Genomic DNA, 14,862 nt, shown 5'->3' with positions numbered 1-14,862 from the left:
CATTTTGTGAAACTTTTTAAAGAAAAAGATTTTATTGTTCAGATGTTGCAAGTTTGAATTTCATCTCGGGTAAAATATTCCTTGAAGAAATAAAAATTTTGCTCTTGAAAGAACTTGGTAAGAAATATTTGAGTTCATTTTGTGAACTCACATCAGAGGCCCACACAGAAGAAAATAGTTGAATTAAGTTGTTATTTTGGGGGGATTTTGCGCACAATAAGTATTCTCGTCGCTTGATAGGTCTTACTGGGTCGGTGCAACATTAGGGCGAGTAATTAACGACAGAGTTTTAATTTTTAGGTGAACTAAAACTCTAAGATCTCTGAAAATCTTATGTTAGATTCTGTGTTCATTTCGTCAGTAAAATAACAGGCGAAAATATTCGTCAACGAAGGTTTGACAACAATAGGTGAGACGAAAAAATACAAATTGTGACAGTAATTATGTTTTAATTAAAACATTTTGTCCTGGTTTCACAGACAGGGCTTAGATTAAGCCAGAATTAGGCCTTATAGTTCAATTAGGACATTTTTTTATAAACATGCCTTAAAAAACAGTGTGCATCTTGGTACAAAACAATGGCACTGACATATTTTAAGATATCTCAGTGCAAGTTACTTTCAGTTAAAACAACTCAAACATGAATTTTAGTCTGAGACTAAACTTAAGCCTTGTCTGTGAAACCAGGGGACTGTAAATGTTTTTAAGAAGAAAAATCTGGGATGAATATGATTATTTAAAATAATCAAAATAAAGATACACAACAATATATTACAATGTAGGCTTTATTCATTATAATGTTGCTTCAGTTTGTGTAAATGGTGATGAATGTAATATGTAAAGCGAATTAATATGCATCAACTAATATGTTATTTCCATTGGATAAAATGAATTAATATGGCATGATTTAACTGATATTTCCAAATAGTGGGAACTTTTGAGAAGAAAGAAACTTGTCTTCATTTAATCTCTTTGCAGCTGAGCTATTAAAGAGATTTCAGTTGTGATCTCACTTTCATACATTCACATTTTTGTATCATAATCCTTATTGAGAGGGTAAAGTGTGTGGTTTCTGAGACAAAGCATTCCAGAGTGTCAGTCGTGTGAGTCTTCATAGCCTGCAGAGTTTGAAACCGAAACAGCAGAGCCTCGGCTTCTTCCACAGTCCGCTCCGGACATGCAAACACGTGTACCATACTTGCTCTTGGGTCACAGGTCACATACGCTCACACACGGGTCAGAAATGAACTGGGACTTGAGGGTGAAATGTCCACCAAAAGTGAGAAAATGCTCTCAAATGCTGACTCAAATTATTGCTTTGTTAGGCTTACTTTATTATGACATACTTATTGTTTGGGGTCAGTATGATGTTTTTCTTTTGAAAGAAATTCAAAAGGTGATTAAGTAATTCCTTAAATGGGTTAAGGTTATGTTTGGGAGTAGGTTCAGGGTTACCTTGCAGTTACCTTACATTACCAGTACTTTTGTTGGTAAGTACGCTGTAAGAACATTAAAAGTGCACATACTGTAAAATAAAGTGCAAGCTAGAAATGAATACTTTCATCCAGCGAGGACACATTAAACTGATCAAAAGGGACAGAACATTTCTATTTTAAATGAATGCTGTTCTTTCTATTAAATAATCCTACTATAAAAAAATGCATGACGGTTTCCACAAAAATGTTAAGCAGCACAACTGTTTTCAACCTTGATAATAATAAGAAATGTTTCTTGAGCAGCAAATCAGCATATTAGAATGATTTCTGAAGGATCGTGTGACACTGAAGACTGGAGTAATGATGCTGAAAATTCAGCTTTGCATCACAGATATAAATTACAATTTAACATTTTCATATAGAAAATAGTTATTTTAATTTTACAATTAAACAATATTATGATCAAATAAATGCAGCCTTGGTGAGCATAAGAGTTATCGACCCCAGTTTTTTAAAGGGTAAAATATATAGCAGATAACTGTAGTATTTCTTTCAGAGCATTGGGGACATTGTCGTCTTATATTAGTCTAGTGCAACACCCTGATGACCAGGAAGGTCATCCGGGTGTTATAATAGTCATAAACAAAGCTCCTAAAGAAAAGACTATCTGAGGTCAGGCCCTCGATCACCATGACAGCCACCGTAGCATCCTGTGGAATGCCTGAAGAAAGACTAAAAACTTGTAAAACTAACTCCACCCATATTCGCCTTTGTTTGCCTCATCTCATATATCATAAAACCCCAGACTGGAGTACTAAGTCAAGAATAGTTTTCAGACCATTAAAGGGATAGATCACCCAAAAATGAAAATTCTGTCAACATTTATTCACCCTCAAGTTGTTTCAAACCTGTATGAGTTTCTTTGATTTGATTAACACAAAAGAAGATCATTTGAAGAATGGTAACTAAACAGTTGATTGTAGCCATTGAATTCCATAGTATTTTTTCTCCCCCTATATGGAAGTCAATGGGGTTCATCAACTGTCTGGTTACATCGACATTCTTCAAAATATCTTCCTTTGTGTTCAACAGAGCAAAGAAACTCATACAAGTTTGAAACAACTTGATGGTGAGTAAAGAATGACAGCATTTTCCTTTAAAGGAATAGTTATGCAAGTATTTGTACATATACATGTCTTTTAAAATTCGTATGATGTTATCTTTAGCTCGGGTCAAAAAAATGACCATATAATAATAAAAATAATCCATATCATTTGTACTTGTTCCAAGTGTTCTATAGCGTTTTGTTTGCAGATCAGTGTTCTGCAATTCTCCTTTTGTGTTCCATGGAAGAAGAAAAAAACAGCATATGGGTTTGGATGAGTAGATAACGATAGAATTCTTGGATCCATTCTGCCTTTAAAGATCTGATTATGTGGACTTTTGAAAAAAATAATATTAATTGGAAAGCATGAGATGCATCATCTACTTATTGTAGTACACTTTAAAGCTCACAAAAAAAGTGCACTAAAAGTGCAGTTAATTCAACTAAAGAGTTTGGTGGGCTCTCCTCCCCTTCGAAGTGGGAGTGACAGTCCCAAACGCAGCTCGAGGAAGCCTTCTACTTCTGTTCACTCAGGCAGAACTGCTCTTCACTTCAGAGTCTTCTTCACTCGCTCACACACACACACACACACACCTGAGGAACGCTGAGCTGCACACCTGGGCTGCTTGCAGGCTTTGCTGTCAAAGGTGAGTCACTGCCATACATTCATTAAATGATTTCAAATTGTGGTTAACTTTTCAACATTAATAAAAATATGAACGTTTCTTTTATTGCCGTCTTTGAGCTTTGCATTTTTTGCTGGGTAATAAAGTCTCTCTGGAAGGTAATATTGTACAGTACATGTCAAGCAGGTTAGTATGTAAGAAAATATCATTGTGCATTAGAGATTTTATTTGCCCTTGGAAATTGTTTGTGTATTGATTTATGTTTGAGAAGAGATATATTAATAAGTTAAATATTTACAGAGAAAATAAAAAAAGGTATTTTCATAAAGAAAACTAGACCCTTTTTTAATTTGCATAAAGGGGTTTATAATGTGTTAAGTAAAAAAAAGCAATCACTGTAAAATTAGGCAGTGCAAGAAAGATCTGTTAATCTATAAATACTGTACTATGTAGTCAGAGATTACTTATAAATTTTAGTTGGTTACTGATTCCACATTACATGACAAAAATTGTAGTTAGTAACGAAATCCATAACATTTACTCATTTAAGGTAATATAATCGGACTACTTTTTGATTAATTTTGACCTAACTCGTTTATAACATTGATTTGAATAGAATAATCTTGTACCATATTTAAATAGAAATACAAAGAGAAAGAAATTATATTCCATTCTTTGTTATCAACAACATGAAGTGCATGAAATGTTACCTCAGAGTTTCCCAGACTGGGGTTCAGATTCAGATTCATTCTTTATTGTCCTCGATAGAGGAAATTTGTTTTCACGACTGTACCAGGAGCAACATTCAACACGCATAATATGCGCATACCACACAGAATACACATATTTTGTACACATACATAGACATATTGCAAAAAATTTACATTAAATAAATTACAAGTTCCTGAGTTTAATGAAAAGCTAATAATTACATAATTAAAATTTAAAATAACATTTTTTTTTAATAAAAACGATTTTTAATTATGTATTTATTTTCCTGCATGCCATATGACCATTTAACGACATCAGAGAACTGTGAACTTAATTTTATTATTATTGACTTAATTTTATTATTGGCCTTACTTAAAGGGATAGTTCACCCAAAAATGAAAATTCTGTCAGTATTTACTCTCCCTCATGTTGTTCCAACCCCGTAAGACCTTCGTTCATCTCCGGAACACAAATTAAGATATTTTTGATTAAATCTGAGAGCTGGATCTCTCCTCCATAGGCTTCTACGGGATTGAAACTTGCCGGCCACGAAAAGTTATTAAAGACATCATTAAAATAGTCCAAGTGACTACAGTGGCTCAATCTTAAGTTTATCAAGCGACGAGAATACTTTTTGTGGCAAAAAACGAACAAAAATAACGACTTTATTTCAACTATTCATTTCCTTCTCTGTGGGCCTCGAGTCAGTTCACGTAGAGAACGAAGGTCTTACGGGGTTGGAACAACATGAGGGTGAATAATTACTGACAGAATTTTCATTTTTGGGTGAACTATCCCTTTAATAACTTAAAATCTACAGGCTTACTTCAAGTAAAATATATCAGGTCAAAGAGGTTCAACTGACAAACAAGTAATCTCTGCATTGCATGTAAATATGAAATGATGTGAATTTGTACATTTTCATGTGTTTGAAAGACAAAAGCCTTCCAGAAACAGTAAAACATGGTTAAATAATTCACTAAGTGATAATTCAAATAATAATTTATGTATTCGTCAGGAGTTGATATGCACAATATTGTGCATAGTGGTAATAAGAAGTTCTGATGGAATGTGGAAACGGTCCTCAAAATAATATCATAATGCAGTAACATTTAATGCTGTATTCTCTTCATGCTAACTGCAATATTATTATTTCTCTGTTTTTGACAAGTTTATAATGATATCCACATATTTTTATTTTGGCAGTCATGGCTCACACATTGAGCTTGTCCCTGGTGTGTTTTGGCTTGCTGAGCGTCTGGGCTCAGGACTTCTATGAGGAAAGAACCGGGCCAACAAGAGTCAAGACCGGAGGACAGACGGCGGGCAAACTGCAAAAACATGATGGTCAATGTGAGGCGTCTATGTTAGTGTGTTGTGTGACAGTATGCAATGCATTGTTTTTTTGTCTGACCATATCCATGAGCAGTTTTTCATACATTTTTGCTTTTTAGCATGCATGACATGATAGAAAGCATTACTGAATACACTGACTCTCATCTACAGCTATTTTTGGAGGATAGAAGTAATTCATATATTGTCTATTGTAGAGTTTTTGGTTTTAACCAAGGGGTTTTTATTTTTTTTTTTATCCTTTGCACAACTTTTATTATGAAATCAAGTTCCGCCCTACATGTTTACTCATTGAATAACCCTAATTCTCTCTTAAAAATACAGTATGTCACTTAAGGGCTTTTCACACTGCACTTTACCCTGGGATATCATAGTTCTAAACCCCACTTTTAACCCCGGGTAAAGGAGCATTTCGCTAACACTGTAAATATGCAAATAATACGTTAACCCATGGTTTAGGAATGCACATTGTCAAACATCACCTTACCCAGTATACCCAGGATTAATGTTTAACTTCGGGTAAATTATGAGCAGTGTGAAACGTGAAGTAAGATAACCCAGGATTACGTTTAAAATGGGTTAACTATTTTGGTAACACTTTTTTTGATGGTCTCATGTTGACTATAAGTAACGTTGCACCTATGTCAAGTAACTTTTATTAGAGTATTAGTAGACTGTCTGCTTAGTATCTGCTATTTACTCTTTATTTTCATGGTTCCCCAACAGACTTTCCACTGACTATAAGTAACTTAAGTCAACTTATTCAGACCCTAACCCTACCAATCTACTAATATTCTACTAACACTAACGTATAGTCAACATAATGTGTAAAAGGGACCATCAAAATAATTTCAAGTGTGAAAAGCAATAAACTTGTACAGTGTAAAACGATGTGGTGTTAGAATGTTCTGGTTAGGTGCTAAGCAACCAACAGGCAATCACGTGCCTCAAATTTTCGTGCTTTGGACACTCACGGAAACATCGTGCGTTCAGTGTGGAGGAGAAAAAGTAAAATGGTGACAGAAAACGTGACAATTAGAATGAAGACAGACTTACTTGTATAGATAAAGGATAAACTTATAATATAATATATAATATGAGGATGCGCAATTCTAGGGCCTTTATGTAAACATACAGCGTGTGACATTGACACCGTAAATATTTAATTAAGGACGTTAACCCGGGGTTTAGGAATGTTAAATAACAAGAAGTTAATATTAAGTATGTAACTCTCATTTAAGACACATATTGTCTGTTTTTGCTCCTTCAATGAAAATAGTTCCAAACAAAGCCACATCAGAACCGTTGCGTTTCAATCCTGAAAGAATCAACGTTTCCGAATAAATTGATTTGAATGAATGATTCAATGACTCACTCATTAAGACTTCGTATATGGGTTATGAACTCATGGGTCACCGTCAGTGCATCTCATGCAGTCTAAGACGCATAAAGCTAGTTTTATGCCTTAAAACATGCAATGTCATGTTAAGACATACTAGACATACTACAGCAGCATATTGAAAGACCATCTTTCTTGGAGGATGTCTGGTTGTAGTGATTTTGGAGGCCTCAGGCATTATCCTTCACAGTTTCCTAACATAAATATGATTTATCATTCATATCTGCACAAGACCTGGTAGTCCATGTCTTGTCACCGGTGACATGAAGACTGATGAACGTGTGCTGAAAGTAAGATCAGATGACAGACTGCATTGCTTATTGAGTCCAAATAGGATTATTAGAAGACTTAGAGGATTATTGGTGTTTTTTAAAACAATATTGACAATATCTAACAATTTAGTGACAAAATGCAGCAGTGTTAGTTCTGAAATAATTATGTAACATCAAAAAAGTGTAGATGAATTTCATCCTCTGTGCAAAAAGCCAGATAGATTGCAAGGTTGAGCACTATTCAGAATTGAATTTGCCTTTTAAATTCCACTTTTTTTGTGTCAGTACTTTTTAATACATATTTTAAAAAATCTTTATGCATTATGCATATTATCATATGCACAACATCAGGTATTTCCAGAAATATATGTATATATGTATGTATGTGTATATACATATACTGTATATATTTCTGGAAATATCTGATGTTGTGCATATGATAATATGCATAATGCATAAAGATTTGTTGGATTTCAACTCCATTTCAACTCGTTGAAATTTCTCGTTTCAATCAAAATAAAAGGGAGTCGATTCTTAAATTCCGAATCTAATCCTTCCTTAACACATTATCTCTTGCTGTGCCATCAGCAATCCTGGATGAGGACTGCAGTCTGGAGTTGGGCTTTCTACTGGACAGCTCTGAGACGGCCAAGGACAACCACCAGCAAGAGAAAAAGTTCACTTTGGACATTATAGAAGGCCTCCAGAGCATCCGCTTGGATACAGGCCGCAAACTCAGCTGGAGAGCAGCCCTGCTTCAGTACAGCAGCCACGTCATAATCGAGCAGACCTTCAAACAGTGGAGAGGCTTGGAGAACTTCAAGAGCAGCATTGCACCGATGGCCTACATCGGCCACGGCACTTACACCACCTACGCCATCACCAACATGACCAAGATATTTGTGGAAGAATCGAGCCCACAAAGCATCAAGATTGCCCTGCTGCTAACCGATGGCTTCTTTCATCCCAGAAACCCTGATATCTTCTCTGCTATGGCTGACGCAAAGAACCAGGGCGTGAAGGTCTTCACAATTGGCATCACTCATACTGCCAACGAGCCTGCCAACACAGCAAACCTGAGACTGCTGACAAGTACGCCAGCCTCTAAATTCCTGTATAATCTGCAGGACACGAACGTCATGGAAAAAGTCATTATTCAGATTGTAAGTATGGTGTCCCACATGATCTCGTTCTGTCCTCATACAGTATGTCATAGGCAGGCACACACAGAATTCCCACAGATCTGGTCAAATTCGTTCCTGCATCTTGAGTATTTGTGTAGTAATTATTTTGGCTGATTTGATTATGCTTTAAGCTACCAGTAAGAGTACTTTGAGCTTTGTTGAGTGCTTTTTGGCATTTTAAAATCCAATTTCACAGAGTTCCCTCTAAAATGAGTGCAGCAATTGCAAAAAGTCTGCAGTTTCTGTCTGGGCTCGTTCAAGGGTAAAAAAAAATAAAAAAGTCATAAGCTACCAACACTTCTCCTAATGAGACTTCTACATAGAGCTCTTTGCATGGTTGGGTAACCATTCAGATTTCCTGATTTGATATGATTTCAATTCACAAGCACTCGTTTTGATTCTGTTTTGATTTGATTCAGAATAATTTGTGCATATTTCAGTTTTAATGTCTATTGGTATATTACAAAAGTATTAAATATCATACATTTTCACACAGCCATATTTAATATAGGCCTTATTATAGTCAGTCACCAAAAGTGATTGTAAGTTGATATTGAATGATTGATTGTATTGAATGATTCATATCCTGATGAATCATTCAATACAATCAATCATTCAATATCAACTTACAATCACTTTCGGGATTCGAATCGGGATTCGCTAGTCGTTCATGTTCATTCGAATCAAACTTCTAATATGATTACTGTAGGATGTGGGATTCAATACAAATTCACACTCATGATGCAGTGATGAATTTGCCCAAATGTTTCTGTTAGATTAATATTTCTTTTATTATTATATTTCTTCACTGAAAACGGCTGAATGCCACAAAAATGCATTAAACGCTGACATAAGGTGAACAGTTAATGTCACGATTTTCGATATCGTGCTTAATTGGGGGGGTTTATTTTATTTTACATCAACAATTGACATCTTTTGTGTCAGTAATATGTGCTGGTGAAATACTGTGACTATCATCCTGCTAAACTTAAACCAGCTTTACTGGTTTGCTGGTCTTGGTCACCTGGTTTCCTCAGGTCAGGCTGCGAGACCTGTTAAACCAGTTTAAACCAGATAAGACCAGCTAACTACATCTGGCCATTATTTGACACGTATTTGAACGTACAGAAGAGAAAATAATTATGTTCTGCTTGTTCTGCTAGTGTTTCGGGATCCCTGACACCTAACAATTAGCCTTTCTACACCTAATTTACTATAATTAGAGTAAACACGTCCTGTGGTGGCTTTTCTATACATTTGGGACTGGGTTTATATATTCCATAAATCTTTGTTGTCATTCCTGCTGTTATACTGATAAGCATTTACGGCAGGTTTCATTTTTCTCATTTGAGCAGAAACACATTTATGCAAATCCAGTGTAAAGCAGGACTCAGCATGTTAAATAATAGTGTTTCCTTTAATCTCTTGGGAGATTTATGAATGTATGGCCTGATGTTAACTGTTCATAATGTTAACCCAAACCTCACAAGATTAATATTTGCCATATAGCAACAATTATGACTGCAGCTTTTATATAACAGTTATAGTTTGTACGGAATCTAATTTTCTTGTCGTTCACTCTACATAGGCTCAGCTGGCAAATGATGGGGTAAGTAGATCATATTTAATACAGATAATATTTAATATTAATCATCACTGCCTTTACTGAAACACAAACAAATAAAACCTGCTTATCCATTTACACTCTTTTCTCTATATTTAGTGTCCTCTGTCCCAGAAGTGTGTTTGTGAGAAAGGCGAGAGAGGACCCGGTGGCCCAGCGGTAAGCATTTTCTCTCTAAACTTCCTTCAACATGGGACCATATTTCCTGGAACGCCCACGGGCACATTTTTCTCCTCTTTTTTTGATTCTTAAGAGGTACGGATTCCTTTGAGGATTGTCAACAGTGGGAAGAGACAGGCACGGTTCTGACATTTTGGATAACTACTTTGCTTTGTAAAAGTCAGGATAATTATCATCTTTGTCAGGACCCTTCAGCACTACCTTAGGGAAAACACGAAATAAGATTCCTAAAAAAGTGTTTTTCATGTTTAGCCTGTTGAAAGTGAAGAGAATGTAATTATGTGTTATGACTGAAAACCTTGACATTAAAACACTAAAGGGTCCAAAATTAACATTTTGCCACACCTGCCAATGATGGGTGAATATGATCATCGTGACATTTATATTTTTTTGTCCTTGTAACTGCAATTATTTAGCATTTTTGGATTTTTGGTATAAAAAATGCACTGATCGACTTAGTCAGCCGACTTAATCAGCCGATCTTTCACATGCTCGGCTTCGGTCCATTTTGTTGCCAGCGGCACAGGCAATAACTTCAGCTGCGCGTTCTCACTCTCTGACGGCGAAGTGACAATAGTTAAATGGTGCTTGTATTGCGCATAATTTACAAATTCACGCAGGTTTACAATTAGCGGGCACAAAAAGCCGCCTCTCAAACAGCTTATGAGATGCAGGTGCAGACAAAATTATATCAAAATGCCTGCCTTGGTGAGTATTCATTTAAACACAGTCAGTTTTGGAACGTAAATAGTTGAGAAAGATAACGCATGTTGTCTAACTTGTGTTGTGTGCTTAAACTCTTAAAGTGACAGCAGCCTAATATTCCTGCTGCTGTCTGTCATGTTAATCAAAGAACAAAAGACAAAGAAAATCACTCTCTTCTCTTGACTGAATAACTTTTGTAATATTTTAAGCATTAATCTGTATTTAATTTTTACAATGACAACTATAGCGTGTTGTTTTACATTTGATTACTTTCATTTCTGTAGTATTTTTTCTTTCCTGAATACTGACCTTCTGTTAGACCCACCTGAAAAACTTAGAGCCGTGTTTATTTCATATCTCTCTTTATATATTGCAATTATTTGTGCAGTTGTTTGCAATTTGTTTATTTGTTCTTATTCTATTACTGACAAGAGATTTGCAATAGACGCATCTCTAGTCAAAGTAACTACTTTGCGCTGAGTTTGATACAGTTTAAGTGATTCTGGTCAAAATAAAATAGATGCACTGAACAAGTTCAGATTGATCTTTTTATTGCTCTTATACTGGGCTTAAACTGTAGTGTGTAGAAGGGCGGATCACGTTAGAGTCAGTTATTCAGCGGCAGGCGCCTAACCATCATTATCCAGGTGCTTTTGCCTCTCAGGGATTCCACACATTCTCATGGATATAAATGACAGGCCTCAGTAATTGCTCTCATTAGTTTAACATTCTCCAGCCTGCACTTTTACTGTGACAGAAGCAGTTGATCATGTGCTGACCAGGTGCCGAGTCACTGATGCAATAAACTCAAACTTCAATTCAATTCAATTTAATGAATCGTTTCAATTGAACGATTCATCTTAATGGTTCAGAAAGCAGTTCACTAGACATGATATTTTACACCCTGTTTTTTAATTAAAAAAACACTTCCATAAATTGCTAATAGGAGATTTTGTCAGATTTGGTAAACTTTTGGCAACAATTATAAACAGATACTTGCTAGACTAAACATAAACAAGGGTTGTTATTTATCAACTAAAACTATATAAAAAAATATTTTTTTATTAATTGAAATAAAGCTGAAATAAGATATATAAATATTAGATGAAAAACTTGAAAAAAAAATGTAACTAAAACCGAAATAAAAAATAAATTAAAGCTAAACAAAGATCAAAAAGAAAAACATCCAAAACTTAAAATGAAAACTGAAAATATAAAAATAAAAGCTAATTCAAAATATGAATAAATACCATAATATTATATAAATTATATAATAAAATAACAATAGCTATTTTTCCATTCGAAGCTGCGAATTTAACTTATGCGGAAAATTGGAATGTCGAATAAAACATTTGTGAATAAAAGCACCGTTTCATTCCATTCCTGGAAAATTGGCGCAAAATATCTGTAATAAAAATGGAAGGGGAAGCCACTGTGGCTCTTTTTTCCTGCATCATAAACGCAATAAACTCATGTTCGCTTGCGTTCAAATGCTGGTGTTTGGGAATGCAATCATGTGAGACACTTCTGGAAGGGAATTAAACCAAATTATTTTGATTTCAGACTTTGGCTCAGGCATTTCAGAATGATCAAACCAACATTTAAAATGCTATGCAAATCAAGGGATTTATTAAGTAAATGTGTTTCCATTGTAGTTTATGCGCCTGCTTTCTTATTAGATAAAAATATGTATCCACCTCAACTGAGCGCATAACTTTTTTATGCACATTTTTTAGAATTGATGTGCATCTTGGAGTTTACATACAGTTTTTTTATGCAATATTCCAAAATGCAGATAAAAATAGGTGGATGGAGACATTGCTAATGACATAAAAAAACATTTTTTAAGGCCGCTCCACTAAGCATCAGACATATAAAGTCATTCATTTTTTCACTCGAATAGAACTGAAACAGCTGCTCACTTTCTCCCGTTTCCCCGGCAGGGAAAGAAGGGTCGCCCGGGAGAGGACGGAACCCCTGGGGCTAAAGGTCATAAGGTCAGCATTTCTATCATTCTATCTGGCTTATGCCTGCTTTTGTTGATGCAAATGGGAAATGTGATGAGGAAGCTGATGGCTATTTATATAGTTGTGTATTTGTCTCTTAAAATTTCTATTAAGATTTCATATACACATTTTCTCAGATTCAGCAGTCCAGGAATCAAGAACGACAGGCTCTATTCAGAAACTCTTTCTAAAAAACAGTTTTGTGCTCTTGTTAGGGTGATCCAGGATTGAGTGGACTTCCTGGTCGTGAGGGTACAGAGGTGAGTGGCCGATGCTGGGACAAACTATCCGCAAAATCACTACTCAATACTCAAAAGTATTGTGCTACACGATCGAAAACGTACAGTATTTGGGTCAAATTAAACAAGTATGTAAAAAAACAATTACCTAAACTTCTGGTGGTGTGATCATCAAAAAAAAATGTTTTACTAAATATTAAATTATCAAACATTATTATTGAATACACTATATCCTAATTATTCAAAGAAAAAGCGTTTAAAAAGGTTAAAATATTTTATACAAATATATATTTTTAATTATTCAATTTGAATTATTATTAAAGTGAACTAATTATCATGTTAAAAAAAAAGGACGGTAAAAAGTCAGTATTTTGAAAAGCACTTATTGACCATGAGGGTTACACTTAGGGGTCCACTGTGATGTCATTTCCTGTTTTTTGTTTTCTTGTCGGGTGACAACTAATTGGTTTCCTTTATTTGTGATTGCATCATGCTGACTTTTATTTGGTAGACAGTTTTTTTATTATTTAAAACAAGACTGCTTCACTGTTACATTCATAAAATATTATTTCAAACTACTTTTTCAAGATTGTTTGATTACAATATCCAGACTTTGACACAACCTAGACATTTTTACTTCAAGCCTAAACAAATTATTAAAATACATTTGAAATTTCAGAAATTGAAAAATGTAGTCAAGCCATTCTAAGTATGAATTGCATTTTTATAATTACTTTAATTGACTATATCCAGACAATATGACATCACCAATGAATGTGCAAGATGTGAATAAATGGGGTATTTAAGAAAAGAATACATATATAAATATCTTCCTGTTTTGCTCACAGGGGAAACCAGGCTACAAAGGAGAGCAGGTACTGAATCCCTGCACCAAATCATCATAATTCATTTCTGTTAAAGCGCACAATCATGTGAGATCATGACTCAGATCATCTCTTGACTGTGTACAGGGTGAAAGAGGAGAATGTGGAACCCCAGGAATCAAAGGAGACCGGGTACATAAACCTTCATACGTCACAGTATTCTGCATGTGATGAACACAATAATACAGTATATGTTTCAAATGCTTAATTAGTTTATATTGTATCATCTGAAAGGGTCCTGAAGGTCCAGTTGGCACACAAGGGTCCAGAGGTCTGCAGGTATGCGATTATACATTTATTTAAAATTTATGTCAAACAAAAAATGTCACCTGTCTGTATATTTACATGTATATGTATGTCAAAAATGTTTAAGGCCTTTTACTTTTAAAATGTTGTCTCAGCTAACAGGGATTGTTCTCAGAACTCCCCTAACGTTCTGGCAAGGTTCTCTCAAAGTTACGAACAAACGTTGTTTCAGTAACATTAATAGAACTTTCGTTCAGTGTTATCTGGTCTTTAATATTGTTCTCAGAACGTCAGCACAAAAACATTTATACTGTACATCATTCATGGAACGCTTTATCTGAAACATTATCTTACATGTTTTAAATGTTGCTGCATGTTTCAGAATGTTAAGAGAACATTCAAAAGTAACATTCCCATAATGGGTTGTAGAATGATAAAAATGGAATGTTCCCCAAAAATGAAAATTCTATCATGTCGTTTTAAACCCGTAAGACTTTCATTCATCTTTGAAACACAAATGAAGATCTTTTTGATGAAATTGGAGATATTTCTGTCGCTCTACTGACTTTGACTGTTCAAAAAGTTGATAGAGATCGTAAAACTAATCCATATGAGTTGAGCGGTTTAGTCAAAATTTTCTGAAGAGACTGTCGCTTTATATGAAGAACAGATTTAATTTAGGCTTTTTTTTACATAAACATTCATCAACTCACACATGAGTTGGGGTAAATGAAAGCAAAAGCATATTTAGGGGCCTATGATTTCTGCGATGTGCCCTACACATATTCGCTTGACGTGCGAGAACCAGACAGTTCATTCTCGTGCGTCAAGCAGATTCGGTTGAGCTTCTGTTTATGTTCGCTGATCAATGTTTATGTGAATAAAAGCCTAA

The 14,862-nt window shown here is 34.9% G+C and overlaps 1 protein-coding gene across 1 annotated transcript in view; it reads left to right on the top strand.

Moving 5' to 3' along the window:
* The first annotated feature begins 3,065 nt into the window (after positions 1 to 3,065).
* col28a2a (collagen, type XXVIII, alpha 2a) overlaps positions 3,066 to 14,862 on the top strand; it is a 36,962-nt gene continuing 25,165 nt past the window's right edge. Inside the window, exons 1-10 of the mRNA XM_077215890.1 lie at positions 3,066 to 3,188; positions 5,085 to 5,231; positions 7,491 to 8,065; positions 9,675 to 9,695; positions 9,810 to 9,869; positions 12,539 to 12,592; positions 12,817 to 12,861; positions 13,689 to 13,715; positions 13,812 to 13,856; positions 13,959 to 14,003. Of these exons, the coding sequence (XP_077072005.1) occupies positions 5,087 to 5,231; positions 7,491 to 8,065; positions 9,675 to 9,695; positions 9,810 to 9,869; positions 12,539 to 12,592; positions 12,817 to 12,861; positions 13,689 to 13,715; positions 13,812 to 13,856; positions 13,959 to 14,003 (1,017 nt within the window). The 5' untranslated portion in view covers positions 3,066 to 3,188; positions 5,085 to 5,086. The remainder of the gene's footprint in view (positions 3,189 to 5,084; positions 5,232 to 7,490; positions 8,066 to 9,674; positions 9,696 to 9,809; positions 9,870 to 12,538; positions 12,593 to 12,816; positions 12,862 to 13,688; positions 13,716 to 13,811; positions 13,857 to 13,958; positions 14,004 to 14,862) is intronic.

Source organism: Siphateles boraxobius, unplaced genomic scaffold, assembly GCF_051911475.1.
Source record: "Siphateles boraxobius isolate OS27281-9 unplaced genomic scaffold, OSU_SipBor_1 7, whole genome shotgun sequence".
Classification (NCBI taxonomy): domain Eukaryota; kingdom Metazoa; phylum Chordata; class Actinopteri; order Cypriniformes; family Leuciscidae; genus Siphateles; species Siphateles boraxobius.
Note: the sequence above shows the minus strand (reverse complement) of the source record. Positions and strands in the feature narration are given on the sequence as shown.